The sequence below is a fragment of the Varroa destructor genome, unplaced genomic scaffold, assembly GCF_002443255.2.
Source record: "Varroa destructor unplaced genomic scaffold, Vdes_3.0 BEIS01000001.1, whole genome shotgun sequence".
NCBI lineage: Eukaryota > Metazoa > Arthropoda > Arachnida > Mesostigmata > Varroidae > Varroa > Varroa destructor.
Window position 1 is genome coordinate 58,792,863 of NW_019211454.1, and position 24,515 is coordinate 58,817,377.

Below are 24,515 nucleotides of genomic sequence, written 5' to 3' on the forward strand. Positions count from 1 at the left end.
CTCTCTGAAAAATTAGCTTAAGGTGTGTCTACTTACACGTGACTGACATTGCAATATCTATTTAGTCGGAACATTAATTATCAACGTCTTGTTTCTTTTATTTGCTTGATTGGCCTATAGCAGCAAGCTCATATGAAAACAAAATTTACAAAACGTACATACTATTTGAACTGCTGTCAACATTAGCTCAAGAGCGCAATTCTGTCGCATGAAGGCAGTACGGTTCTGCATATTTTTAAGTAGCCAGCAAACCATAAACGTTTGTAAGTGACGAGTTGAATTAACTAAACTGGCATTTTGGATTAAAAAGCGTAACAGAAGGACACGTATTATATTCATAATGAGGCAACTGAAACATTGACGACGTTAACCTAAAAGGCAATAGCAAAAGGTCACTATCGTCTTCGGCATAAAAACAGGCGGAGCATTAGACATACGTGTTTCTAGATAGCCTATGGGTGATGTTGTACGAAAACGTAGGCTAACATCCGAATAAATTCAAATTCTGCTAAATAATGATATAAACTTATGTCCAATCTAGTGTACCTATTTAGAACATAGATGCGTCGAGATCGGTGCCTTCGGTGGGTCCGAATTAACGCTGATCATTATTGCATGCATTACTACCAAAGCTTTGAAGATTTTTTTCAATCCTACCTTCCTCAGTTGTGATTTGTTGAAGTACGTTTTATTTTCCAACTTTCTGATTTCAGTTGTCGGTATGGAGCAAGAACTGGTATAATATGTTGCAGCTATCTGTATATACTCTTGTTCTATACTTTGATTGTCTTTTCGTACTAGATGACAGAAAGCCTGAGTTTAAATTTAGAACTTGAAGTTCTGCATTCGTGGACCACAACTCTAGGATGGCAATAAAAATAGAAACAATAAATTTGACAGAAACCTGATCCATAACAAAATATACGCATATCTGCACCGTATGCTGTCTTCAAGGGTTCGTTACGGTATATTAGTTATGCGACATCCTTAAGGATGCCTCTTGTTCCCTATTATACTTTTTTCTCCTCTATGTATCTTTGGTGTATCCTCCTATGTGTCCTTGATATTGTTCGTCCTTGGAGAAAAAGTAGCTTCTGCGATCTCGTTAAGTCTATAATCCGTTTCATTCCTCCCTTACCGATTATCTGGCCTTTGCTCCGCAGTCGACCCTCCGGTGGGGTCAAGGAAAAGGCACCCGACTGCTGCTCGTTGCTTCGCTCTCACCGAAGCCTTTTTCGTTAACCTGTTGTATTTCTGCTGCTGATCTAGTGTGTGTGTCTTCTGTGTGTCCGATAAACAGTGTCACTTGTAATCCTTCTGACTTGCATTATTCACCGGGCGGCATGTCTGTCCGACCTTTTCATCCCCTGTTACCCTTCTACTTACCATCAAACAGTATCCTATTGGTTCCACATACTTTGTTGGTTTTCGCCAACGTCCTCCTTTTGTTCTAGTTGGCTTTCGTTGACCCCTTTCCTAGAATAAAACAACAAAGAAGCTCGCTGCATAGCCAAGGATAGGCGAGAGGTGTATTATAATAGAAGATGCCTGCTATCACAACAATAAGCTCTAATGAAGCTCAGCTTAATGAGAATTCGGGAACAATACAATACAAACACCAAAAAAAAGAGATGATGCCATCCATTTACCCTGATGGCGAACGCTATATGAGGCCCGAATTCCACGTGAATTGCGCTAAACTTATAATGGGTAAGAAAGTTAGATCCATTATGTGATTGTATGTGTGATGCGACATTTGATTTAAATAAAGTCAAGGTTATATGCCTAGTCGAAACATGAACAAGAGAACAGATTATTATCGCGTATGTGAAAGGATATTTGAAAGAAAGAAATAAATTCTTAAAGCTATGTTGTACACTACATAAAAAAGAGCAGATAATAACTCATAACAGGTTCACGTATCGTATATAATATTAACAGGCAAATATATATACATAATCCTAATTCTCAGAGTATATAGCGGTTACTGTACTGTTTAACAAAGTGGTAAAACATGATTGGACATGATTTTACCTGGCTCTAATGTTATTAGCAGTCGGTTTAGATTGATTTGATTGTCGGTATTAAATATGGAAATCTGGTTCTAGCACCAATTACACCGCAATACTTTTTCGATAGCCATAAAAAAGTAAAACGATGCGATGACTATGTTTGGATACAGAATCGAAATTCTGTATTATTTACACTATTTATCATTATTCTTTTGCATAATGAATCTACTTCTAGTTGCATTATTAGTTATCAAATTATTATGATTTCTTTACAACTGTGTAGATCTTTAGAGAAGCACCTCCAAAAGTAAACATAAACTGGGGTTTGTGTCAAGTCATCTGTTGCGTAGTATTGTGCCTGGTGGTTATATGATTCACTAAAAAATAGCTTCCTTTGCATCCGAACCAGTCAGTTCCTTGTAGATACGTATCTAGAGATATTCCATCATTAAGTTAATTTTTCTTGCGGTATTATATACATGCTTGAGATACGATGCACTCCATCGTGTTAGACCTCACCTTAGATGGTTTGTCAATTTGTAATTAGAGGTATAATTCTCAGATTTCTTACTATACCAGCATGAAAAGCATACGGATCTCTTTAACAAACTTGAAATGACTTATCGCGTGTTGTCGGCTGTCAGTATTGAGAGTGACGTTTCTGCAAAAATACATATGTGTATAACCTCGAGTTAGAATGCGCATTATTTAGAGCGCTCCGACAGAGGCCTCGGGAGTAGCCTAGTAACCGTAAGTTAAGGCATATGACAAGATATATCTTTCCTAAACGTAACACGTAAAAGGGAACTAAAACAAATTATAATAAATATTACGTTTTCACTCAAACACTCCGAGGTTCTTCTTTGTATTGGAGAACAATCGTGACTATTTTCACGAAGTGATTATGAATTGTCGAAAAAGCAAAGACCATTTTCTAGCTAGATGGCTTCAAAGATAGGATAATCTTAGATGATGTATGGTCGGTACTGGGTCGACGCTAGTGTGATTCGAAAATGAAATTCGGCAGTAGTAGATGTGCTAAAAATGTTAGAGTTAAAACTTATTGTTAAACTTTATTAAGACCGACACCTGAGCAGCACCATGCCGCCAAAGAATTAAATATCCGCCATCAGACAATTTCAAACCACTTGAAAAAAGGGAAAAAAGCTCGATGTTTGAGTGACATACAATTGATGATGACGCAAAAGAACTACTCAGGATTCTTATCTGTGAAACTCTGTGGGAGTATAACGAAATCGAGCTTTTTTTAAGACGAAAATGCCAAGATCCGAAGCTGTTGATCGGGGGTAATAAAAAGTGGATCACATACGGCAGTATGCAAACAAAACAAAATATAAAACCTGCTCAATAATCTGTGACAAATCCCAAACAAACACCAAAGAAGGTGACGCTATTTGGTGGAATTGGAAAGAAATCATGCACTACTAGTTGTTGTCGCCTGGCAAAACGATTTATTTGAACCTCTGCTGTCAGCAATTAAGAGAATTACAAAACATTTAAAAATCGACCGGAATTAGTGAACAGGATAGGCGTGATCTTCCATGACGGCAATGCCACATCGCATATATCCTTAGCCAACCGCCAAAAATAATGAAAACATCATTCGCCATATAGACTAGATGTTCTACCCCCAGACTTTCGTATATTTCGGTCTGTGCAAAACTCTCCTAATGGTGTTAATTTATCTTTCATGGAGGGATGCAAAAATCACTTTAGAATTTTACTTTTTTACCTGAAAGCCATAGAAGCTGCATACCGATAATATTTAGGGATTACCGTTTTTTGGTAATCCCTAAATATTATCGAATCAAAATGACGTATGTGTAGTAAAGTACCATTATTTTGCGAAAAAAATATTTGCTTTTAATTTTGGCTTAAAAATATTTTTTCGACAACCCAAAATACAGATGCATCGAGCTAACTTTATCCAAATGTTTGAATAGCTTTTAATTTTCTCTTACACAAATACAAAGATCAACTAACGTTCGCTACGCTATTAAAAAGTAAACCAAAGCTTATTTGTACGTAAAGGCGTTACTCCTAACTAGTGAAAAAAACATCTGACCATTATAAGATTTGGTACATTTATTCAAATGGTAGTGTCACTATTTTGTAATTCTAGCCTTTTATATCTGTGTTCATTCATTACGCGAATATTTTCACATAGCTTTACAGCATGTTTAGTACACCTAAAAATTAGTATCATGGAACAATCGTATCACTGCTTATGCGCATACATTCTATTTTAGATGACGTGTTACCAATAATATACAAACAAACACGATGATTTTGCGTCGAATTGATAGATAGTCTGCCTACACCCTCCATGCCGGACGTCTCTTTGAATCTTTAATCCTTCCTTGTGACTCCTTGCTTTCAGGCAGGATTACACAGCCCACACGATCTGCACTAACATAAAACAGTAATTTGGACACATCATTCCAATTTACCGAGACGATCATTTTGCTTCACTGTCTGATCTGTTCTAAACTAATTGAACAAGATTGTTTAGTACTAGTGTTATCGATGCGCAATTTCGTCGTTAAGTGTAAATGATTTAGTATAAAAATTTTTCTATAATAGCGAGAACAGCGATTAGTACTTCTGTGCGTTCATGTCGAGCCTTCGGTTTACTTGAGTTCACGGCGGCTTTAAGCCATGTTTGCCTCCATTTGTACCAGCCGAGCGTTCACGTTCGACGGCAGTCGATAAGGAACCTAAAAATATACCAGGATAAAATATGGCAACAATAAGTCAAAACCTACAAACTCATTTTTATACCAGCTATGCTCTTAAATATCACCAAAAAGAAACTAAATAACGGGATTAGTTGGGCAAATAATTCGCTCGGAGTAAATAGAAATTTCTATCACAGCTTCTAGCGATTACTGATTCTAACACGGATGTATAATAAAGTTTTAGAGGTGAAAAAACACATGAAGCGTATTGAAAGAATGAACTTAAGGTAAAAATAAACGTTGAAAAAATATGAGGCCCAAGGAAGCCGAGTATATATTCTACTTTCTCGCACTAAGTACGGCTGATTTATGGAATAGAAGCTAATTACCACCTTTTAATTATTTATACGCTAAAACGTACCCAAATAGCACATTAAATTTTTCTTTTAAAATTAAAACAAACTGAATGCGTGTGTGCATGAAAGTCAGTTATTTACCATTCCAGCATATTTGATGATCGCATTCGCCTGCTTTTTAATGAGCTCGAGCTTAGCCTGGTTTCCACCTAAAGCCGCAAAAATTAGTAGTTATACTTATTACGTACCATTGTTTTTACATGTACTTTGCACTTTATAAGGATAAATATTCATCTCTATTATTAACTACTCGAAGTGAAAAAGCATTTTAAAAAATATACCTCCAAGCAAAGGAAGTAAGCTGAGCGAGGTTCGATGCGACGGCCGCTTGATAGCCTTGTACTGTTCGCCCAAAATTGTCATCAGCGCCAGCAAAATATCCGGAATCACCTAATGACGACAAAGCATTGATTTATATATATATATATAAATGCTTTTGCACGTAAAGAACTCTGGCTTACGGGTGATATGAGAACTCGTATTACAAGCCATAGGGCACACTTGCTTATTTCTTGAGAAATATCTTTATCTAAAGATATTTAAAGAGCTCTGTTTAGGTACACACAAAATTAATGATGCTTACCCTGCGAATTTGTTCGCTGAGACCACAAAATGTGGTGACCATTACGTCGACGTCGGACAATTGCAGCGGGACAAGCCGCAGTCTTCCCACCAGTTCAAGAGCCTCTTCATTCTTCGATGCGTGGTAGAGGTCGAAAAATGTTATCAGGTCCATGAGAAGACTGAGAGCGGGCGAGTTGTGACTGTTGAAAGAACACCTAGTTAGCTAGAACCGCATTGCTGAGATGTTCTTGTGACCCGGCAATTCCAAACCAGTATTTGTACTTTGTGGTTACAGCTGCGCAAGATTAGTACAGATTAAAAAAACTAGATCCGCATTTCGACGACTTCCCTGGGACACACTTACTGGGAAACCCAACGTATTCATTGCTAATGCAAGGTCTTTTTCAAATATCTGACCAGCCTTACCGGTCGAGAACCTGCTGTGCAATCTTCTGAAGCTTAGCCCGTTTACTACCTTCTGGCCCTGCTTGTGTTACCTGGAAGCGGACAACATTAACGATAGAGAACATACTCGATTGAAATAATTTTCGTGAAAAAGTAGTAAACCAGAACGAGAATGCGACAATACATGTCTATATTGTAATAAATCGCATAAATATACGTTTTAAACACAAATCTATAGTGTCTTGTGGCTTTTAAACTCCGAGTGCTCCAAGTACTCGAGAGTTAATTAAACATGATGTTACTGGTATCTGCGAAAAAAGGCTACAACCAAAAACAAATTAAAGTGAATATTGCATAATTGTAATAACGCACATATGAGAAATATCTGTTGGATATAATCCGAGTAAGAACTAAACACTGAAATACTATAAAAAAAAAAACAAAGGATACGTAAGAACGTCCTATTGCTACAAATTACCAGCATCACTGCGATGCATCTACCTGTAGGGATAGAACTTTGGTAAGTAGGTCGACACATTTCTGCTTTTCATTGGCCAATTCATAAAGTGCCACAGCTTCTTCATTGAGTCCACGAGATTCGGCGGCTTCCGCAACAGCCGTTGCCACTCGGTTACGTTCCTGACTGCCAGTGGATCCCGTACAGACGAATTTGTCCAATGCACCCTGCACGGTTCCCCCATCAGCATTTCGTTGTCCAAGTATTTTCGTAAACGCTTTCGTTTCCAAGGCCAGTTCAATGACACACTGCAACCAAAGCGGTTCATACTTTTCTTTTAGGGCATAGTAATACTCAAGAGCAAGCTCCGGCTCGGACATTTCAAAGCGACGAGTGTACGAGGTAATAAGACGAGGCAAGTTCAACTGGCAATTGCTACCCTCCTTGACAAGGACGGGATCGATCGTCTGTGCCGTATTACGTAGCAGGCCAAGCTGATTCAACGCGATTGCCATGTGAACCGCATGACACTTGTGAACGTCCGTCCGATAGAGAAACTCAATGGCTACTTCAAACTGCGCTGTAAGTAACAGCACATAGGCAAATTGTAACGGTCGCTGAGCTGCATCAAAATGAGTCTCCCCGTAATCGTCTGTGATACGCGATTGTAGCTTCGCCAATGGAAGCACGTCCTGACTGTGTGAAATAGGAGCCGCAAGCGCCTTGCACATCATTATCCAAAGATAATCCTCGATGCTGGCCATGCCGACTGGGCCGTGGTCACTATCCACATCACAGCCTGCCAATACCGCCAATACGACCCGCTGGTGCGGGTTACCTGTGCACAGATTCAAGCCAAAATCGCGCATATATTTAATTCGTAGCTCAGCTGCACTAGCGTCACCCAAGCGCTGGTGAGGGTTACGTTGACACTCTTGGAATTTGCCGGCAAGGTCTGCCATGCCTGCTTGCTGCGCAACTTCACGAGCACAAGCTAAGTCCCCACAACGGAGTGCATGATACAAAACCGCCCAGACAGGATGATCATTAATCACAGGTTCATCCGAAAACACTGAAAATCATTGCAGGTAAAGCACAATTCAGTGAGTTGTGTAAGTATATATACTATGTAATGAAATTCGAATCAACTCTTTAGTTTTCTGTTAAGTAAAATTCCATATAGAATTTCACTTTATTTTTACGATTGCCACTTAGATCCAATCACGTAAAGTCAAATCTAAGTGATATTTTGTATCATATTTAATCAGGTACACTCACTTCGGGGTACTGGCCTCACATTCAGATACGCTCTGATCAGTTGGGCAGTTCCGGGTACGCCGCCGAGGGCTGCCTTATTTAAGTTGCCATAGACGGTAGCACGAAGATCTTTTAAATGCTTTTTTTCAAGGAATCGTTTTGCTTCGTGCATCAAGGACAACCGGTCATTTCCTTGATCAATATTTTTACATTGTATTGCTTGTAGTACCTGCCAGAGCAAAGCTACGTCCTTTAGCTCAAGCTGTTCGGCGACCTGTGCCATCTTGTCGACGAGCGTTTGCGATTCGCCTAGAAGTGCGCCACACAGGTAGGCAGCATTGTGCTCAGAAAGTGCTCGAGCATACTTCAGCTCTTCTGGAGAAAGGCGGGCTCGTATTGGAGCACCGGTCGAACTCACGATCAGATCACGGCCGCGAGAAAAGGACATGGTGTTGGTCATGTTAAGCGAGTCGTTGAATGACTGGAACCTCATATCGCTCGTGGTGTCCGCACTGAACTCGATTGACGATAGAACCTTTCGCTTCTGATCTTCCCACCTGCAGAAATTGACGGTGGGCGAGTATAAAACAATGACATAATAAAAAAATGTAGAATACAGGTATACATTGTCGTTTTGGCAGTGCAGTTATATCAGTAATCAAAAAGGCAAGTAAAATATGCCCATCATAAGCAATATGTATACGGGCTTAAAATATGCTCCTGTCTCTTTAACCTTTTTTTATGTGAAAAAAACTCAGACACAACAGTAAGAAGTAGTAATTGGCACTACCTATATGACTGGGTAGACGTCTGATATGAAATAAAAGCCTTATTTTTTTTATTTATTGAGTGACCTATAAACTACACAATTCGCGTGGCAAGGTTTGCGTGGTTTTTTTTTGTATGTGATGGTCCAAATTTACAAACCTTTCTTGTTCAGCAGAAACAACAAAGCTTGCGAGATCATCATTTGTATTCTTCGAGTGTTCTAGGATAGCTGACGTTAGAGCATTCTGGCGCTCATTACGTAAAAAGCCGTCAATGTCAGTCGCCTGAAAATAACCAAACCGAGTTAATTAATAATACCTTGTATCCTATTCATTTTCAGGCTGTGACTTTCTGCGCTACTTGCTCATTTTGTCGCGTACACTGCTACGCTGCGTACATGATTCTAATGATACCTCCCATACGCTTAAGTAGAGCAGCCCATTTTCTACGACGAAGTATAATATACCAAAAAAACGTCTGAATATTTTGTTATGGTGATGGGAGTATGTGAGAAATCGGAGAGTTAACTATTAAGAAATGGCGATAATGATCTTGATAACTTTACTATCAACATTTCTAACGACAGTTTTTTTGATCTTATAATTTACTCTAGCTGCGTTTTACTTTGCAACAAATATTCGCCTTTGAGTCATTATATCCGTCTGGATAAAAATCACTATCAAATCATACTGTTTTGTAATTGACCTTCAGCTGTCTTTCTTCGTTCCAACTTACCGTTGCATTGATACAGTTATACAATACAAATCTTGAAGCGTTAAAACCTTTGAGCGAACTTATGACCGAATTGAATTGCATTTAGGTAAGACAACTGTTTTCTAGTGTACCATTGATAACTAACGCGTAAATTAGTAATGAGTTGGGGTTTTTCCCGAATTAAATTTAATTAAAATAAGAAATATCACAGGAAGTACATCTGCCGATCTGCCGTCATTACAGCCTATGTGTAAATGGTTTATCGGCAGTCCCCTTCTTAAATCGTGCTCCTGAATGACAACAATTCCTTACCTGAATACTTTGAATTGGCGCGAAAGTTTGAGCAGCTGTCAGTTGGTCGATATGATGAGATAGATTAGGTAAATTGAAACCTTGCGAACCCAGAAGAATGGCGGCTTGCACATCGGCTTGTTCACGGCTAGCAGCGCCTTCAGATACTCGACTCCAGAGTTGGTCACCTAATGAAGGAAAAACAAGCAATCGTATTATACGAGTTCATTTTTAAGAAACTTTGCCTCTCGAACGTGGCTAGTAAAAGGAACATATTATTTTCAACTGTTTTGTGTATACATCGTAATACTATTTCTTACCATCTGTAACCATTTGCGTGATACTGCGTACAACGCGTGGGAGCTCTTGACCGCCATTGATATCTGCAGCGAGCTTCTCCGAGTCTTGAAGCAGACTTGCCAAAGATGAAATATGTGAGGTGTCCATCCTTCTGGTCGCCTAACAAAATGAGAAACGTCAGACTTTAGGTTATTCGCTTCAGAAGAGAGAAAAAATGGAAGCGGTAGACAATGATAGGCGTTCTATCTAGTCATTTGTAGCTTACAGGATATTTTTTTCAAAAAGTGTTATTATCTACCAATGAATTATGTAACGGTCAAAAAATGTGAATTTATCTTGTTCGATGTATTGGGCCGGATAACCAGAAAACTCCAATCGCTTCTATTTTTTTGAACACCAATTGTGTCTTTTATCGTAATATGTATCAATTTACCATTTACTTCTGTGCCACCATGTATATAATTATTCATCTGTTATTAGATTTGTTATGTTCGCCATTTGCCGTCCATTGAATAGACTTTAGAACATGTTATTTATTAATGGAACATTGACACAAATAATTTTTCAGTTTAAACCGAACATAGGCTTCAGGTTTATTTAGTACGACGATTTCTCGATTTTAATAATTATGAACCATTAAGCTCATAGTATAGACCTTTTCTCTATTACAGGATCACGTAGGCCTGTTAATGAATGCTATTAACAATTTTATATGTTGCGAACAGCTATCGTAACATTCCAGAGCAAACAGATAAGACTTCCACGGCGGCTTCATTGAACAATAGAAAACCATCAGGGTTGAGACGCTAAATTTTAAAAATATCCTTTATGGCATCTACATAGCGCTTTAAAAGTATCGATGATTAGCGCTTTAGCAAAGCGAATTCATATTATTTTTTTTACCTAGCCGAATCTTACAGAAAACATTGTCCACTGAATAAGCTCATAATGAGTTTTCTTGCGTTAAAATCACTTACAAAATGAAATCATCATCTGCAACAGACTTCGAAACTGTTGGTAGCCGAGATCATAGGTCAAAGTCAGAGGCGTTTCCTTCCTTAAATTAAATAAATGATGTAAGAAAACGTCGATACCTACTCGCAATATTGACAGTTGGTTAATTTGAGGAAGTTTTCTGTAAACGAGCATCAATTAATTTTTTGAGTGTCTAAATTTCGTAAGCCCGATTGTCACCTTTCGACATGGTATTTCTCAGTAAGTAACCAACTTATGCCAGTGTGCTTCTTTTCAATCAGCGGACTAAAAAGCTGATGTAAGAAAAATCAAAGAAGCATCGCTAGTAGTCAAGATGATTCGTAATCTAATCTTTTCGCTTTGAATGAAACTTCGCCGACTTCTACTATCATTCTTTATCCGACAGGTTAATACCTAAACGTTCTCGATTTTTGTTACTATTATACATCATTATTTTCTGAGATAAAATAGGATACAAATTAAAGGTAATAACTTATCAAGGACAGTTCATTACAAATTATCAACGATGCCAATATAAATAGACAGAAGCACATTGTTCGAGAACGTCACATACTTTATTTCGTATATCTAAGACATACAACAATCAAATATAGCCGAATCACTAACGGATCTAATGATAAAGTTTACAGGATACTTACAGTTGGATGTACACACAGATAACACGCTAAAAAGAGAAAACTAGGAAAATTATTCTAGAAAATTTTGGCGGTAAAGCACAAGGATCGTTCGAAATAACAGTTGACTCGATGGATGAATTGGTGGGCAAATCAAAATATGTTCACATACGGGCGACCAGACCCCTAGCGACAGAAAGGGTGAAAGATTGTAAGGTTTCTCCCTTCTAATACGCCTTGGCTTGTCGCAAGCAAATCTGTCGGACTGTAACTTTCGAACTAGTAGGGCTTGGGTGATTTTTAATATGTGTTTCAAATATACGTCGCGGCACTCAGGAGTTTCACGCCCGACACCGCCGTAGACCATTCGATCACACGGCTGGCTTTCAGTACAAAACGAAATGTGTTTACAGCTCGATTCGAACCTATACGACAACATGTTCCTAATCTTTGATAGCAAATGCATTACCTACTAGCCTATCTTGGGGGAAGCTATCGGGCATTCTGGCAACTATATACCTAAAATTTGCGGTTCCACGTGCAATTCCTCTATTCATGGAGCAATTTTAGAGGTAAATCGATAGTAGGACATGGTCGCCCGTCAGTTGTCCTTTCTAAAGCATGGTAAGCCTAGTAATCACACGCACTTAGATAAGGAGAATAGGCGAATTGAAACCGGCACTGGATATTCTCATGCTCAGTCTAAGAAGTAATTGAGACACAGCGATGAAGTTTGGCGTTATTATTAAATAATCGTACTACGCGTTTTCGGTTGTCGCGCCAAGGGTCTATAAGTTTTTTTGACGAATTCGGAGATAATGGGCTGCATTTACTATCTAATTTTCGGCGAGTATCTCATAGTGGCAAATGCTCCAGATGGTTTTTTGTTGGTTAAGGGCGCGGCACGTGGCTTCAATGACCGATTTTAGACAGGGGTAATGAGCAGTCGTGTCTGTACGTCAACATGTATCAGGGATCGGTAAAGGCGGCTTCAAAAAAGAAACCAAAGCTAGGATCCAAGCAAATATTCGTTCAAAAAAATTGTGTTCTACGTTTTGGTCGAACTGCAAGGATCTGTTTTATTGGGAATTGTTTCGGCATATTTGATTAGCCCAGTTGCATCGAATCAATCAAGCTGCCCGATAAGGTCAGCTCAAGCTGCTCCATGACAACGCGAAACCACACATGGCAACCATCATCATATCTGCCTTTTTGGATTTCGAATGGGACGTTCCATTACATCTTTCATACTCTCTAGATTTTGCGCTGACGGATTCCGATCATTTTGTCTACTAATAAATAAAATTAGGAAGGGCAGATTTGATAGTGGAGGGGTCTCAGAATCTTGCTGGATAAATTCTCTGGATGAATTGCAACCAACCTGCAAATTTCTTGCGAGAAGGAATAAATAAATTAGCTAACGGATGGCAGGATGTCGTCAGCAATGACAGGAGATACAGAACATAATAACTTATTGTCACAGGATTAAAAAATGTGAAAATATCCTCTGAACTAAAACATGTCGTAGTATCTAAAATTCCACAGTATTCTGTAGAGGTGCACGTCGGTGTAACTTGCACTTTTTTTATAGCGGACAATATTAATTTGTAGGGTCAGAAAAAAGATATGAAAAAAAGAATAACGTAGAAGGTTTGATAGGCAGACTAGTAAGATTGTCTAACTAGTAAGCACTTCGTCCCTCCTTTTCAGCTGAAATCTTGCTTTATCTGTTTAGATATAATTACCATAGAGACATGCTTTCAATGCATGACACACTGTCTGCCCCCAAATTTTTGCGTTATGATTAGTAGATATAGTACGCACTCCCAAACTTCGTACATATTTTCCATTAGATGGAGGCGATTTTTGAAACAATGCTTTAATTCTAATTTTATCGGAACGTAATTTTACCGCCTCATTCATTTAAGATGATAAAATCCGAAACACAAGATTTTACATGATTTCCACCTTAACTAGGGCTAAGTTCTTTGTTCATCCTATATGACGAAGTGTATAGCTGTATATCTGGAGTTCTAGACTAAAGCGCACGTGTAGAAGAGTAAATTAGCTTGTTAGTTGTTGTTACTACGTCAAAGATATATCGATTATGGATGTATCTTATCATAGCAATACTAACTAAAATCTATTAAATTAACAGCAGCCTTTCGAATTCTTGCTAACGACTGAACGTTCGGCTTTCGCCACGGAGTTTCGATTTGCCATGGGGTGACAATATACGATCTCTTTACCTTCGTGGGTAAAATTTCAAATGGATAGAATTTCAGATTCAGTTGCAAATATCGCACAGCAAAGTAAGTGGAAGTATAATTTCATCCTCTTTGGACACAACTTTGATTTCTTTCGTCTTGAAAGAAGTAGAAAGTCCTCAGTACCACTGTTCTTGTTATGGGCAATTATCCAAGTGTAAACAAAGTTAAAATAAATAATGACTACAAACTGTAATTATATTCACGCCAATTATGCGTACGTGCGCTGTGGCCAACTCACATAAGGCTCAACTATTGTATTTCAAAAACAATTACTGACTTTCAGCTGGCAATTAGATTTTGATCTTTAGCACCAGGTTTGAAGATGCAAGTTTACAAACCTACTGCAATAATCGTTGAAGTTTGGGATGATAAACTTCGATTAAAGCAGCAAAAGTTAGCTTTTCCTTAGTATATAGTAATTTTAATAGATACTTTTGTTATTAAATGCGCGCCACTAAATTAATGTAAATGGAAGGCAATTAAAAAGAAATTCTACAAACAATTATAGTAAAAATTGAACTTTGTGTAGATCTCTTACAAATACATTACCCTTTTGAGCATTCTGTATAGCAACCAGTAGAAACAAAAGTGGGTTTCTATTACGTTAGCCTGAACAGAATGCACTATAGAAAATCGTATTCAGTTTGGACTAGAAATATAAAAGTCAAATTATTTTATTTTGATGCATACGATCTAAATAGAATTTCTGTGAAGCCGGAAATGTCTTTTTCAAATGTTTCATCATAGCGGAATAAAATCACTGTAACAAAGCAATGTAACAAATTTCAAATTATCATTTTTGAAGTCGCCCAGTTTTCTTGAGAATACGTATTATATTATCTATAGTTTCAAGTTTCGCTTCTTTCTGCTTAGTGCAGACTGCACAATGAGTATAGATATTTTGTGACATCCTCTGAGACCGTTTCACGTTATATAGCTAACTCAGACAACCTCTGTCTCTGTTTGTTGCGGCAGCATATCAATCACCTACCTTTCGTAGAACCAGGCCATAGCAACATCTGTAGTTGTACGTTTGTGTTAGCGATCTTTCCCAAAATGCTAATTTATCCCGACACTTTTTTAGATTCTCGGTCTTTGGTCGACCCTCGTCGTGGAGTTCCCCGTAGCTTCCAGCTCTGGAATTTTCGGACTTCACTATTACGGAAGCTGTTAAGTACGTATTCGGCTTTGCAGCCACGCAATCTTCACGTGCCCTTCCGATATTGTTTGCATATAACACATGTATAACGCCAGCATTTTTTCACTTACAGAAGGCACACTCTTTTCCAGGCTCTAAACGCTTCAACAATCTAATGTCTGAATCCAGAGCCATAGTGTTCGTTGTGCATGCAGATACAGATTTTCTTCCGAGGAAGTTCTACGCAAAAATTTTGCAAGTTATTGTCCGGATTCAAACACGCAAGTTAAACCTGAAATACGGAAAATCCAAAGTTCCGGGGAATGGTTGAGGTGGTGGCGAACTCTGGAACAAGCTGGGATCTATTTACTGGACAGTCGATTTAGAATAGCAACAGACCTTCCTTGGTGCTTGTATATGTCTCACATAGTAGTTAGTTTAGAAATCTGACTTACTTTCTTATTTGCTGCTTATGTTCGATCGGTTTTTAGCGTATTTCTGCCGTTACAGTCTAATTTGTATACGAACGTTATCGGTCTTTTCCAATTAAATTGTAGGTTACTTCGCTTCAATGCACAGATGACAAAATGGGGGCCTCTCGTATAGCCCTCTCACATCTTTTGATTGCTGTCATCGCATCCCGATTAATTTCAGTACAGTATAATGGTACTGCGTAAGGCATTTATAGAAATTACTGGCTTTGTATCCTTTGTGTCGTATTTTGGGCCAGAGCAGGATTTTCAAATTCCGGCATCAAGGAAGAGAATAGTTAAATTCAGTTTAAGAATATTTGCGAAATAAAATTCAACTGTAGGATCACGATACCATATCAGAATATCAACTATTCCCGTGATAGCTTGGTGCTAATCTTTGAGACACGTTCTTGTTCAGGTTCGCATCCGGTTAAGGAAATACCTCGTTGCGTGCTGGAAATCAGCCGTCTGGTCGAATGCCAAACGTCGATACCGGACGTGAAAATCGGAACATAGATACTATGGACCTACAATATACTGCTGAAGTTAGTCTTCCGTTAGTATATATCATGAGCAGTCTACGTCTCGCTCTTTTACCAAATAACTTGTCTAAGTTTTCCACCCACAAACAGCAGAAGTATGTTCATCCACCATTTATATTATTATCGAACGCGTGGTTCAGGAATAGTGCGCAAAATTACTCGTAGATTTACGATTTGAAGTTTTACGCAACGACAAGTCATAGCACGCTCGCTTTAGCCTAAAGATAATTTAACAATCTGATTACATTAGAGAAAACGGGGTAAGTGCAACACCTATCTTGTAGCGTTTCGGAATCAATGGACATAGAAGAGGAGATTTATGATGTGGTATACACTTGTTAATTAAAGGTTCTAAATACATATCCAACTCCATACAGCTTGATAGTAAATTACACTCAGATGCCTGCATTAGATATATACACTAAGATTCTGGAATCATGCCAATCAGTAAACAAGGTTATGCTTCAGATGGTACTCAGAAATTCTTTCGATCTTTCTGAAGCGTTTTCTGGATTCTTCAGTACTTGCCCTTGCGGTCAGAAAAAAGCATTCGCATAGATTCATTCTAACTGGGCTTACCATTGGAGATATGCAACTACTTGCTATTTTAAATTAATTTATGCTAATATTTGAGTAGGCGTACTTATATGAGCATGCTAGCCAGCGCCCCATTTAGTTTTGTCATTCGTATAAGGCCACATTTCGTATTTGCTTAGTCACCGTTCTTATACCAACTGTTGGTACCTGGCCTGCTCTAGGAATCTTAATGAAAAAAACTCAATATCCAAATAAAGGTTTATTCATTACAAAAAGCATTCCAGTAAATTATTATTAATTGAATCAATCACTACATATCTTTGTTAGTAAAAGTATCTTAATATCATCACTGCGATAATCTTCATGTTGTTCCTCAAGCGGAACCTCTTTGACAACAAATTTTTTTCTACACAATGACAGAAACTCCTTCATTGCGTCGACGTGTGTTTTCTGCGGCCGAAACTCAAACGAGATGAAAATTCTAGTATTTGGTCCACTGATATAATTTAACGTGTTAACGAGAGGCTGAATAGCGTCACCGTAATAGATGCACTCAGATGCAATTACCACCTTTGGCTTTTCATCTAGGACTAGTTCCTCTGGGTGATTCCAGTCAAGTGTTGCAAACTGGCATGGGGCACGTAGTAACTCTCTATTTTCATTGATATTCTTCTCAACAAGTTCCTTAAATTTGGCAAAATCGGTAAGAATCACCTTCTTAGCTGGAAACGTGGCGCATGTCAGGCCAACGAGCCCCGTGCCCGTTCCCAACTCTACGACCGTCACATCACGCATAAAATCTTCCTTAAACCTGCAACGATAACAACAAAACACATCCATTTCTTATATAATCATTATAACTGCAAAAGGGATGAGGCAATATTAAAGTATGATTCAGAAAAAAACAGTGCAGTCACGGAAAGCCACATGGTCACGTGCAGCAAGTATTTAAAGCGTACTTAGAGATGAAGTTTGCTAGAACGAGCGCACCATCCCAGACGACGCCACCGACGTCACTCGGTGACTGCTGACTGATGATGAGCGGCCTTTTCAGGTGGTCCAGTCGAACCTCACGAGTAAACGTCTCTAACGTAGCCTCCACTCTATTTTTCTGATCCACCATTGCTAACGGTTAAAACGGTGTCTCACCCCTGTTCAGACAGTAACCGACGAAGAAAGTCGCGTATACAAAGCTAAAGCTGAAGATGAGCGCGGGAATACCGAAGAGATACAACGGCCCGGGAACATAAGAACGTAATGGGTGATTTTGTTCGAAGAATGGCTGTCACACGAAAATCACAACCATTTGTAAATGTTAGTAAATTCATATAAAGTATGTCACGATAGTGGTGATGTTTTTTAATTTATTATCTGGCTGTCCATAATACATCACTGCACCAAGGATAAACCATAAATACTGCACCATAAATAGAATCAAATTGCGTGTAGTTATCATTATGACCTAGCGTCGAACAGGCACATCGAAAGAATTAAATCTGTATAAGACAACTGAGGTTCACTAGATTTCGTATTGTATTAAAAGAACTGCAAGCAAAAAGATCACCTTCACGAGATTTTAAAACCATGTATTGACCACGTAACTTAGCTAGCTGTACTGGAAACGTACCACAGCGAAGATCAGGAACGAGTACACGGATAATATGGTCAACCCCGTTGAAATCAATGCCCCACCCTTCACTCTATCTGTAAACTGAACAGTATATAATATATGTATAAGCACATGAACATATATATAAGGTAAATATAAGTGATAAAAATACAAACAAAAAGGCGTATTCTAGTTTGTGGAACCAAATACCTACGAAATTAAATATCTGTCATCTTATATACGTCGAAATAGAAATATAAAAGCGTTTGTACAGTATATACCCTCAAATACTGTTGCAAAACCATATCCTAGTTTAATAACTAAACACTCTTTTTCAGTTGCCAATAAACACAAGGGTACTTGGTAAATTCGCACATATAATAACAGTTATTCTATATTCAGTGATTATATAAGCTATTTGTATTTATTTAGCAATGCCTGTTGTTCATCTGATTATAATCAATAAAACACAAACTAACTATCAAACAAATTTTTTAAACAAGTGGATGCTAACGCATCCATCAAAATATACTAACACTCATATGTTAATCAAAAATGAAATATCATAAATGTATAAAATGTCCATGAGCATATAGTTTGTATCTAAATACAGTCTTTCTTGTTAATGCTTCGACATTTGCTACTAGCGCAAAAACCAACGCAGATCATTAATTTGTGACAACAATATCAACCGAATTTCACTAGCGCTTAATATCACTCAGCTTTATGTAGTCCCCATAAAAAATAACCACAAACGCGCTCACCAGCATTCGTGCCAAGTATAAATACCACGACATGCATGTACGTTTAGCAATAGGTTACTTTGCACAACAACCTTCGTGTCCAGCTGTGCATTATGTATACGATAAATGTTTCCTTCCTTCCGATAGTCAGCCCTCACAGTAGCGTCGTTTTGGTTAAGCGCTTCTCGGCTCAAAATATTCGTTCCTATGGGAACTCTGAGCGACCTTCTCTCCCCACAGCGCGTTTTCCATCGCGTTCTCACCCAAAGCGAAAACCCAGATACCTGCATTGCTGTTGTCTCGTATCTGGACAGTTCTCGGATTTTCGAAGCATATGTTTGTAAACACGAAAAACACAACCTGCAGAGCAATTTTGTAGTACGTATGATTCGGCGATATTTTTAATGGGATGTAAGGTTGTACTGGTTTCGAATCAGCAGCTTATTTGTTTGCCATTTTTTATACCAGTGGTGTAGTGCGTCACTAATAACAATTATAGGGGGAATTCATATTAAATTCAGAAAAAACTAGGAGAGAAGGTACCGGATAATTAGCTGCTGTCGTTTCAAGAAAGGTGAATCATTCAGCAAAGATGTCAGCAGTACAGTATCGTCAGTTGCTTGCCAATTTAGGGAGTTCACAGGGAACGCCGAAAGAACAAGCTGATCGGTAAGCTTATTTACTAATTCTCGTCTATTTTGTTTTGAGTACTGCCACCCAAGGGACGATAGTCAAATAATAGTGTTATTTTTATCAAGAAGTAGGGCCAAGCTATAAGCATGCACAAAATAGTTTTTCGTTTACCCAAACAAACTGCATAATAATAATAGTAATAAGAAGAATAAGAAATTTTGTGCAGTGTGACTTACAAGTTGGGCGCACCGAGTTTAGGCATTTTTAGTCTCGTAGTTGAAGCTGCTTCGTTATTAAATTAACATTCCCACCGCCATCCTCTATGATTGTATCTCTTCAGGTATCGTGAGGTGCTGGAGAACATCTTGGCCATCACTAACGACGAAGAACGAAGTGAGGGGCTGAAGATATTTATTGAATCAGGTCGGTGTGAGCAATGGCTTCTAGTTGCAAATGAGTGACATAGCTTTCACGTGGTTCAGACAATGAAACCTGTGGGATCCTTATTCTATAACGTCATCTAGAACTCTCCAAGTGCTGAAGATTTAGCAATGTTTAAGTTTCGACATGTAATATCTTCTCGTGCGATATTATGTACTACTGGGTAGTCCTGTTCAGCTCTCATTCGACGAATCCGTCAAGAAAGAATATTCGACAAAACAAATATATATATATATATATATATCTATTTCAGGCAAGTGTGCAAATATAAACTGGTAACTTTCGACATTGTTCCTAATCACATTAAAATCACGGCAGAGAGCCAGCATCATATTTCTTATTGACAATATAGTTACCTAAAGAAAGAAACATTGACGACAATAATCGGGTTTTTTTTTATCATCGCTGGGCAACAGTGTGATATTATAAAATAGTTTAGTAATTTGTTCACACTTTCTGCATAAAAAACTGTATTTAGAAGCTTATGCTAGTTTTCGCCTTCTGACTCTTTTATGTTATTTTATTTTACAGTGATCAATGAAAATGTCTCTCTAGTAACATCTCGCCCGCTGTTAAGTGATATAGCGGTACAGCTTCAGCACATGGGCACTGGACCTGTTTCCAAGGAGCTATGTCTCTTCACACTGGACAAATTACAGCCACGGCTGATTTCATTTCAGGTTGGTGCCTCATGCTCTCGCGGTTTTTAAGAAACACCAACATTTTTTACATATTTGCGTTCTTAGGTCATTATGATTACCCTGTGTGGATAAAGCAGTCTGTCAAAACCCTTGACACATGGCTTTCATTTACGCCATGTTTGGAGCGCGATGTCTAAATAATCCATACATAAGATCCGATATTCAAATATCAATAGTAACAGAGCTAAATTGCGTTCACATCTATCTGCGTACGAGGAGATAGCGTATGAGGAAGGTGCAAATAAAGTACCCATTTCAATGAGACTAACGAGATCCGCGAAGTTACATTGTCTTTTGGACAAGTCCTTGTGAATGTTTGGAACCCAAATATACCACTGAACGTAAAGACTCGCAAGAAGATAGTGTGTCTTTGTTTTACTGTTACTGCTTTTGGCTATGTACTTCAGGAACAAGATTCCACAATTCGACAACATCTCGCTGACATTTTGGAGCAGGAAGATCGCTGGCAAGAGGCCGCTACCGTCCTTAGTGAGATACCTTTCGACAACGGACAAAAGTAAACAGACGTTTAAAGGATGCGACCTCTAGCGTTGTCAGACTAATGTCATACAGTACTACCGCATGTCTCTTTCGAACTTCTGGTATTCCAGTTGTGTCATCAATCTTTTCAAAATATTTTATTCTTAATATATTTTATTACGAATTATTCTACAATAGTGTACTTTGGTAAAAATTTTCTGTAGCATTAGCTGAGGTTTTCCATGCCTTTAAAGTACGGGCAAAATGTTTTCTAAAAAAAACGTAGGCATATATAAAGATGTGCTTGCTTTATAACAATTTCTGTATCATTAAATCTTGTGCTTATAAACACAGACAGTATACTAAGGATTACAAGCTTAAAACATATCTGCGAATTGCTCGACTATACCTCGATTGCGGCGAGATCATGAAGGCTGAAACGTTCGTCAACCGGGCATCCCTACTTCATGCTGACCAAGAACCTGAATTTGTCATTTTGCACAAGGAATGTCACGCTCGTGTCTTAGACTTCAAGGGGTAAGTGCTGGGTTTAGCTGGGCCAATATAAATACGATCTAATGAGCGTGCTCATACTTCGGTCGTGTTATATCTCTAAAAGTTAAAAGGATTCAATTAGTGGGATAGAATTTCATAATTCAATTTTACGTGTGTCATATATAATTAGTTTTGTAAATGCTTCGCACTAACTTAATCAGTAATTATCGAGTTAAGGCACATAATGTTGTATTAACAACTACATATTACGTTCACCGCTGCTAGCCTTTTATGTAAGTATCTTTTTAAATAGAAATGGTCATAGGATGTCGCTAGCTTAATCGCTATGCAATGAATTCTCCGAGCCGCGAATACAGTAATTTAGGACTCTTTACCACTCTATATCCGTTAGATTAAGAACCACAAAAGACTCCGCTTAGAATAAGCTTTATTAGGCACCGCTTGCGGTAATTTGATGTCGATGCTGGTTTTATTGTTGTTACATGCCAGTTATGTTCAATGAGACTATTATATCGTTCTTCAGACTGATGTTGTCTTGGGGCTTTTATGTTTGAAAATGATTTACCTGAAATAATTTAAATTCTTTGGTTTTTTTTAAATTTGAAATTTGAACTTTAAGTTCGAATCGCTTTTAATACATTACCCATTTCGAGTTTTTAGGGACACTTCAAGCTGATCATTCGTAACATATTCTAATTTCACTTCTATTTTTCAATTATTTTCATAAATGCAGAAAATTCATGGAAGCAGCCCAAAAGTACAACGAACTATCATACCACTCGGGTCTTTCGAAAGAAGCCCAAATGAAGGCTCTAACCAATGCCCTCATTTGTGCAACACTCGCATCTGCTGGTCAGGTGCGCTCGCGCTTGTTAGCAACCCTTTTCAAAGACGAGCGAGCTCAACGTCTGCCAAGCTTTAACATCCTTGAAAAAATGCATCTCGATCGTATTATCAAACGGAGTGAACTCGGTATGTTGATTTGATGATTTCTAATGCATGTTTATATGTGTAAATTGACTTTTAATCGGAGCGGCGATCGGTAATAATAATAATCATGATATTAGTCAGCTTTTCCAAGGGGCTTGACTAGCTATGGATTTGTCTCGCTCGTGACGCGCTGGTTTTGAACAGACCTATAATGTAGTTGGTTTCGTAGCGGCTGATTGCCGTTGATTGACAAACTGACTCGGTCCCCGGAAAGTACGTAAGTAGGATAGTTTAAGAGGATACTAAGAGTTAATATATTGGCCTTCACTGACTGCAAGATCTAGTTAAAGTCTATTGGAGCTTGGTTCGATTTACGTATGTTCCTGAAACTTCGGCCGGGGGCTGATATATTCGACAATGTCGCGGGCACACAGTCAACACGTTTGTGCCGTTGTCGGGTATGCTGACCCCCGGCCGACTTTCGTTCATCTTGTCGAGGTCTGTCCATTAGTGGGGAAAAATGCACCATAGAATGCCATTTCATCGTTCAAACGGTGACCCGTATGACCCGATCTCTGAGATTTGGTAAAAAAAACGAGCTATATATCAAGTCATCTTATTGTGAACCTTTGAAACACTTTCCTCCATAGATTTAGATGTATCCCAACGTGATGTTAGCGAAAAAATTGCCTCATTTGGTCGTTGGCTGTTTTCAAATACAGATATCAATTTTTACTACTATAAAGGACGTGTTGTATTTCAACTTGCTTCATCGAGATGTATCGATTAGCGTTACTAAAAATCCAACGAACAAGTGGTAACATGCGTTGAATAATTGATGTTAATGTTTTGCAATTTTTCTTAGGAAACAAGAGAGTCTTTCAGAGAACGTTTGAATTTATAACTAAAAGCTGCATTCGGCCTACTTTAACGTATCTCCCAGGCATCAAACAATTGTATTTGTCCGTTCCTCAAGACAGCTTAATCATCTTACTACCCTGTAGCTTAATAATGATTCTACTGCCTGTGTTTTATCATTTCTTGTTACAGACGAATTTAGCCAGTTATTAAAGCCACACCAGAAGGGCCTGAAAGAAGACGGCCGCTCGTTCCTGGAGAGCGCTATCGTTGAGCACAATCTCCTATCAGCATCAGCACTCTATGACAATGTGACATTCGCCGAACTCGGTGCATTACTCGAGATTCCGGCTGAACGAGCGGAGAAGTGCGCCAGCCAAATGATCACTGAACAACGTTTGGCCGGCTACATTGATCAGATTGACGGCAGTGTAGAATTCCATAGTAAGTTTTTGGACAATTTCGTAGCCTTTGTTAAGGTTCACTGGGTACTGGGTAAATATGATTAGAGCATCGAATGGGTGGCATTTAGCATAGTAAAGTTTGTTGAAATTAGTGGAGATTTTAGTTGCAGATTATAGACACATTTCATATCAACAGCGTCAATAGTTAATGAAGTCGTAAAAGTTAAACTACTCAGATCGGCACGTTTAAGGTCCAAAGTAATTAGTAAATTATCGTGTTTCTTCATTTCCAGAGCCGGACGTATTACCTCAGTGGAACTCACGAATCGAACAGCTATGCCAACAAGTTAACGGAGTTATTGAAAAGATTACGGCAGGTCATCCAGAATGGCTGTCGCAATTGACGGGCTTTTCCAGCCAGAACAGTCAGCGATCTGAGCAGGACAAAGAAGAGGCAATGGTGTCCTAAACCGTTAGGACTCTCGGGAGGATACCGGTATATGAAATCTGATAGCAGCGAAGTATGAAATACTGCGATACTTCGGCTTAAATGTTATCGCGTGCGAATGGAAAGTATGTGAAGCAGAAGAGAAGTAAATTGGTAAATTAAACGTGATAAAGATAATCTCAGTACACATTTACTTTACAATCGAAGCTGATAGTTTGTTTTTCATTGTACGAAAACATTACTATGTTTTTAATAAAACATACTTTGCAAAGACAGATTAACCTCTCATGAATAACCTA

At 38.4% G+C, this 24,515-nt stretch overlaps 4 protein-coding genes across 12 annotated transcripts; 2 read left to right on the forward strand and 2 right to left on the reverse strand.

Moving 5' to 3' along the window:
• Positions 1-4,100: 4,100 nt before the first annotated feature.
• Positions 4,101-11,640, reverse strand: LOC111253563 (nuclear pore complex protein Nup93-like). 4 transcript variants are annotated; one of them, XM_022813176.2, is made up of 13 exons: positions 11,518-11,640; positions 10,861-10,940; positions 9,904-10,042; positions 9,605-9,771; positions 8,738-8,862; positions 7,832-8,367; positions 6,598-7,625; positions 6,118-6,188; positions 5,711-5,891; positions 5,409-5,517; positions 5,209-5,276; positions 4,636-4,750; positions 4,101-4,437 (listed from the first exon to the last, which is right to left on the reverse strand). In XM_022813176.2, the coding sequence occupies exons 3-12, from the start codon at positions 10,028-10,030 to the stop codon at positions 4,685-4,687; spliced, it is 2,478 nt and encodes an 825-aa protein (XP_022668911.1). In that variant the 5' UTR covers positions 10,031-10,042; positions 10,861-10,940; positions 11,518-11,640; the 3' UTR covers positions 4,101-4,437; positions 4,636-4,684. The 4 variants fall into 4 exon arrangements, 3 of the variants coding, with proteins under 3 accessions (XP_022668911.1, XP_022668891.1, XP_022668920.1); XM_022813156.2 differs by having other exon boundaries at positions 4,101-4,442; XM_022813185.2 differs by lacking the exon at positions 10,861-10,940 and having other exon boundaries at positions 4,101-4,442; positions 11,518-11,635.
• Positions 11,641-11,791: 151 nt separating this feature from the next.
• Positions 11,792-16,567, forward strand: LOC147758875 (uncharacterized). Of its 3 annotated transcripts, none has more exons than XM_086981027.1 (4): positions 11,792-12,117; positions 14,848-14,937; positions 15,054-15,160; positions 15,793-16,567. In XM_086981027.1, exons 1-4 carry the CDS (start codon positions 12,084-12,086, stop codon positions 15,874-15,876), a joined length of 315 nt encoding a protein of 104 aa, XP_086837153.1. In that variant the 5' UTR covers positions 11,792-12,083; the 3' UTR covers positions 15,877-16,567. The 3 variants fall into 3 exon arrangements, with proteins under 3 accessions (XP_086837153.1, XP_086837156.1, XP_086837160.1); XM_086981030.1 differs by having other exon boundaries at positions 15,054-15,156; XM_086981034.1 differs by lacking the exon at positions 15,054-15,160.
• A 132-nt stretch (positions 16,568-16,699) lies between these two features.
• On the reverse strand, positions 16,700-19,038 carry LOC111253688 (protein N-lysine methyltransferase METTL21D-like). 3 transcript variants are annotated; one of them, XM_022813471.2, is made up of 4 exons: positions 18,898-19,038; positions 18,081-18,164; positions 17,413-17,735; positions 16,700-17,264 (listed from the first exon to the last, which is right to left on the reverse strand). In XM_022813471.2, exons 3-4 carry the CDS (start codon positions 17,574-17,576, stop codon positions 16,757-16,759), a joined length of 672 nt encoding a protein of 223 aa, XP_022669206.1. In that variant the 5' UTR covers positions 17,577-17,735; positions 18,081-18,164; positions 18,898-19,038; the 3' UTR covers positions 16,700-16,756. The 3 variants fall into 3 exon arrangements, with proteins under 3 accessions (XP_022669206.1, XP_022669198.1, XP_086837131.1); XM_022813463.2 differs by having other exon boundaries at positions 18,827-18,990; XM_086981005.1 differs by lacking the exon at positions 18,898-19,038 and adding an exon at positions 18,599-18,798.
• A 144-nt stretch (positions 19,039-19,182) lies between these two features.
• CSN4 (COP9 signalosome subunit 4) lies at positions 19,183-24,491 on the forward strand. 2 transcript variants are annotated; one of them, XM_022813450.2, is made up of 8 exons: positions 19,183-19,474; positions 19,779-19,861; positions 20,411-20,559; positions 20,988-21,097; positions 21,415-21,597; positions 22,310-22,548; positions 23,557-23,808; positions 24,062-24,491. In XM_022813450.2, exons 1-8 carry the CDS (start codon positions 19,398-19,400, stop codon positions 24,235-24,237), a joined length of 1,269 nt encoding a protein of 422 aa, XP_022669185.1. In that variant the 5' UTR covers positions 19,183-19,397; the 3' UTR covers positions 24,238-24,491. The 2 variants fall into 2 exon arrangements, with proteins under 2 accessions (XP_022669185.1, XP_022669193.1); XM_022813458.2 differs by lacking the exons at positions 19,183-19,474; positions 19,779-19,861 and adding an exon at positions 19,920-20,132.
• The last annotated feature ends 24 nt before the right edge of the window (positions 24,492-24,515 follow it).

Coding starts and splice junctions, on each gene's coding strand:
- LOC111253688 (XM_022813471.2), bottom strand. CDS start 17,576: ATGGTGGATCAGAAAAATAGAGTGGAGGCTACGTTAGAGACGTTTACT. Junction 17,265..17,412: donor CTAGCAAACTTCATCTCTAA/GTACGCTTTAAA, acceptor TTATCGTTGCAG/GTTTAAGGAAGATTTTATGC.
- CSN4 (XM_022813450.2), top strand. CDS start 19,398: ATGTCAGCAGTACAGTATCGTCAGTTGCTTGCCAATTTAGGGAGTTCA. Junction 20,560..20,987: donor CACGGCTGATTTCATTTCAG/GTTGGTGCCTCA, acceptor TATGTACTTCAG/GAACAAGATTCCACAATTCG. Junction 22,549..23,556: donor TATCAAACGGAGTGAACTCG/GTATGTTGATTT, acceptor TTCTTGTTACAG/ACGAATTTAGCCAGTTATTA.
- LOC147758875 (XM_086981027.1), top strand. CDS start 12,084: ATGGTCGCCCGTCAGTTGTCCTTTCTAAAGCATG. Junction 14,938..15,053: donor ACTATTACGGAAGCTGTTAA/GTACGTATTCGG, acceptor ACTCTTTTCCAG/GCTCTAAACGCTTCAACAAT. Junction 15,161..15,792: donor TCTACGCAAAAATTTTGCAA/GTTATTGTCCGG, acceptor GTTCTTGTTCAG/GTTCGCATCCGGTTAAGGAA.
- LOC111253563 (XM_022813176.2), bottom strand. CDS start 10,030: ATGGACACCTCACATATTTCATCTTTGGCAAGTCTGCTTCAAGACTCG. Junction 6,189..6,597: donor CCAAAGTTCTATCCCTACAG/GTAGATGCATCG, acceptor GTCCGCTTCCAG/GTAACACAAGCAGGGCCAGA. Junction 5,518..5,710: donor TCAGCGAACAAATTCGCAGG/GTAAGCATCATT, acceptor TGTCGTCATTAG/GTGATTCCGGATATTTTGCT.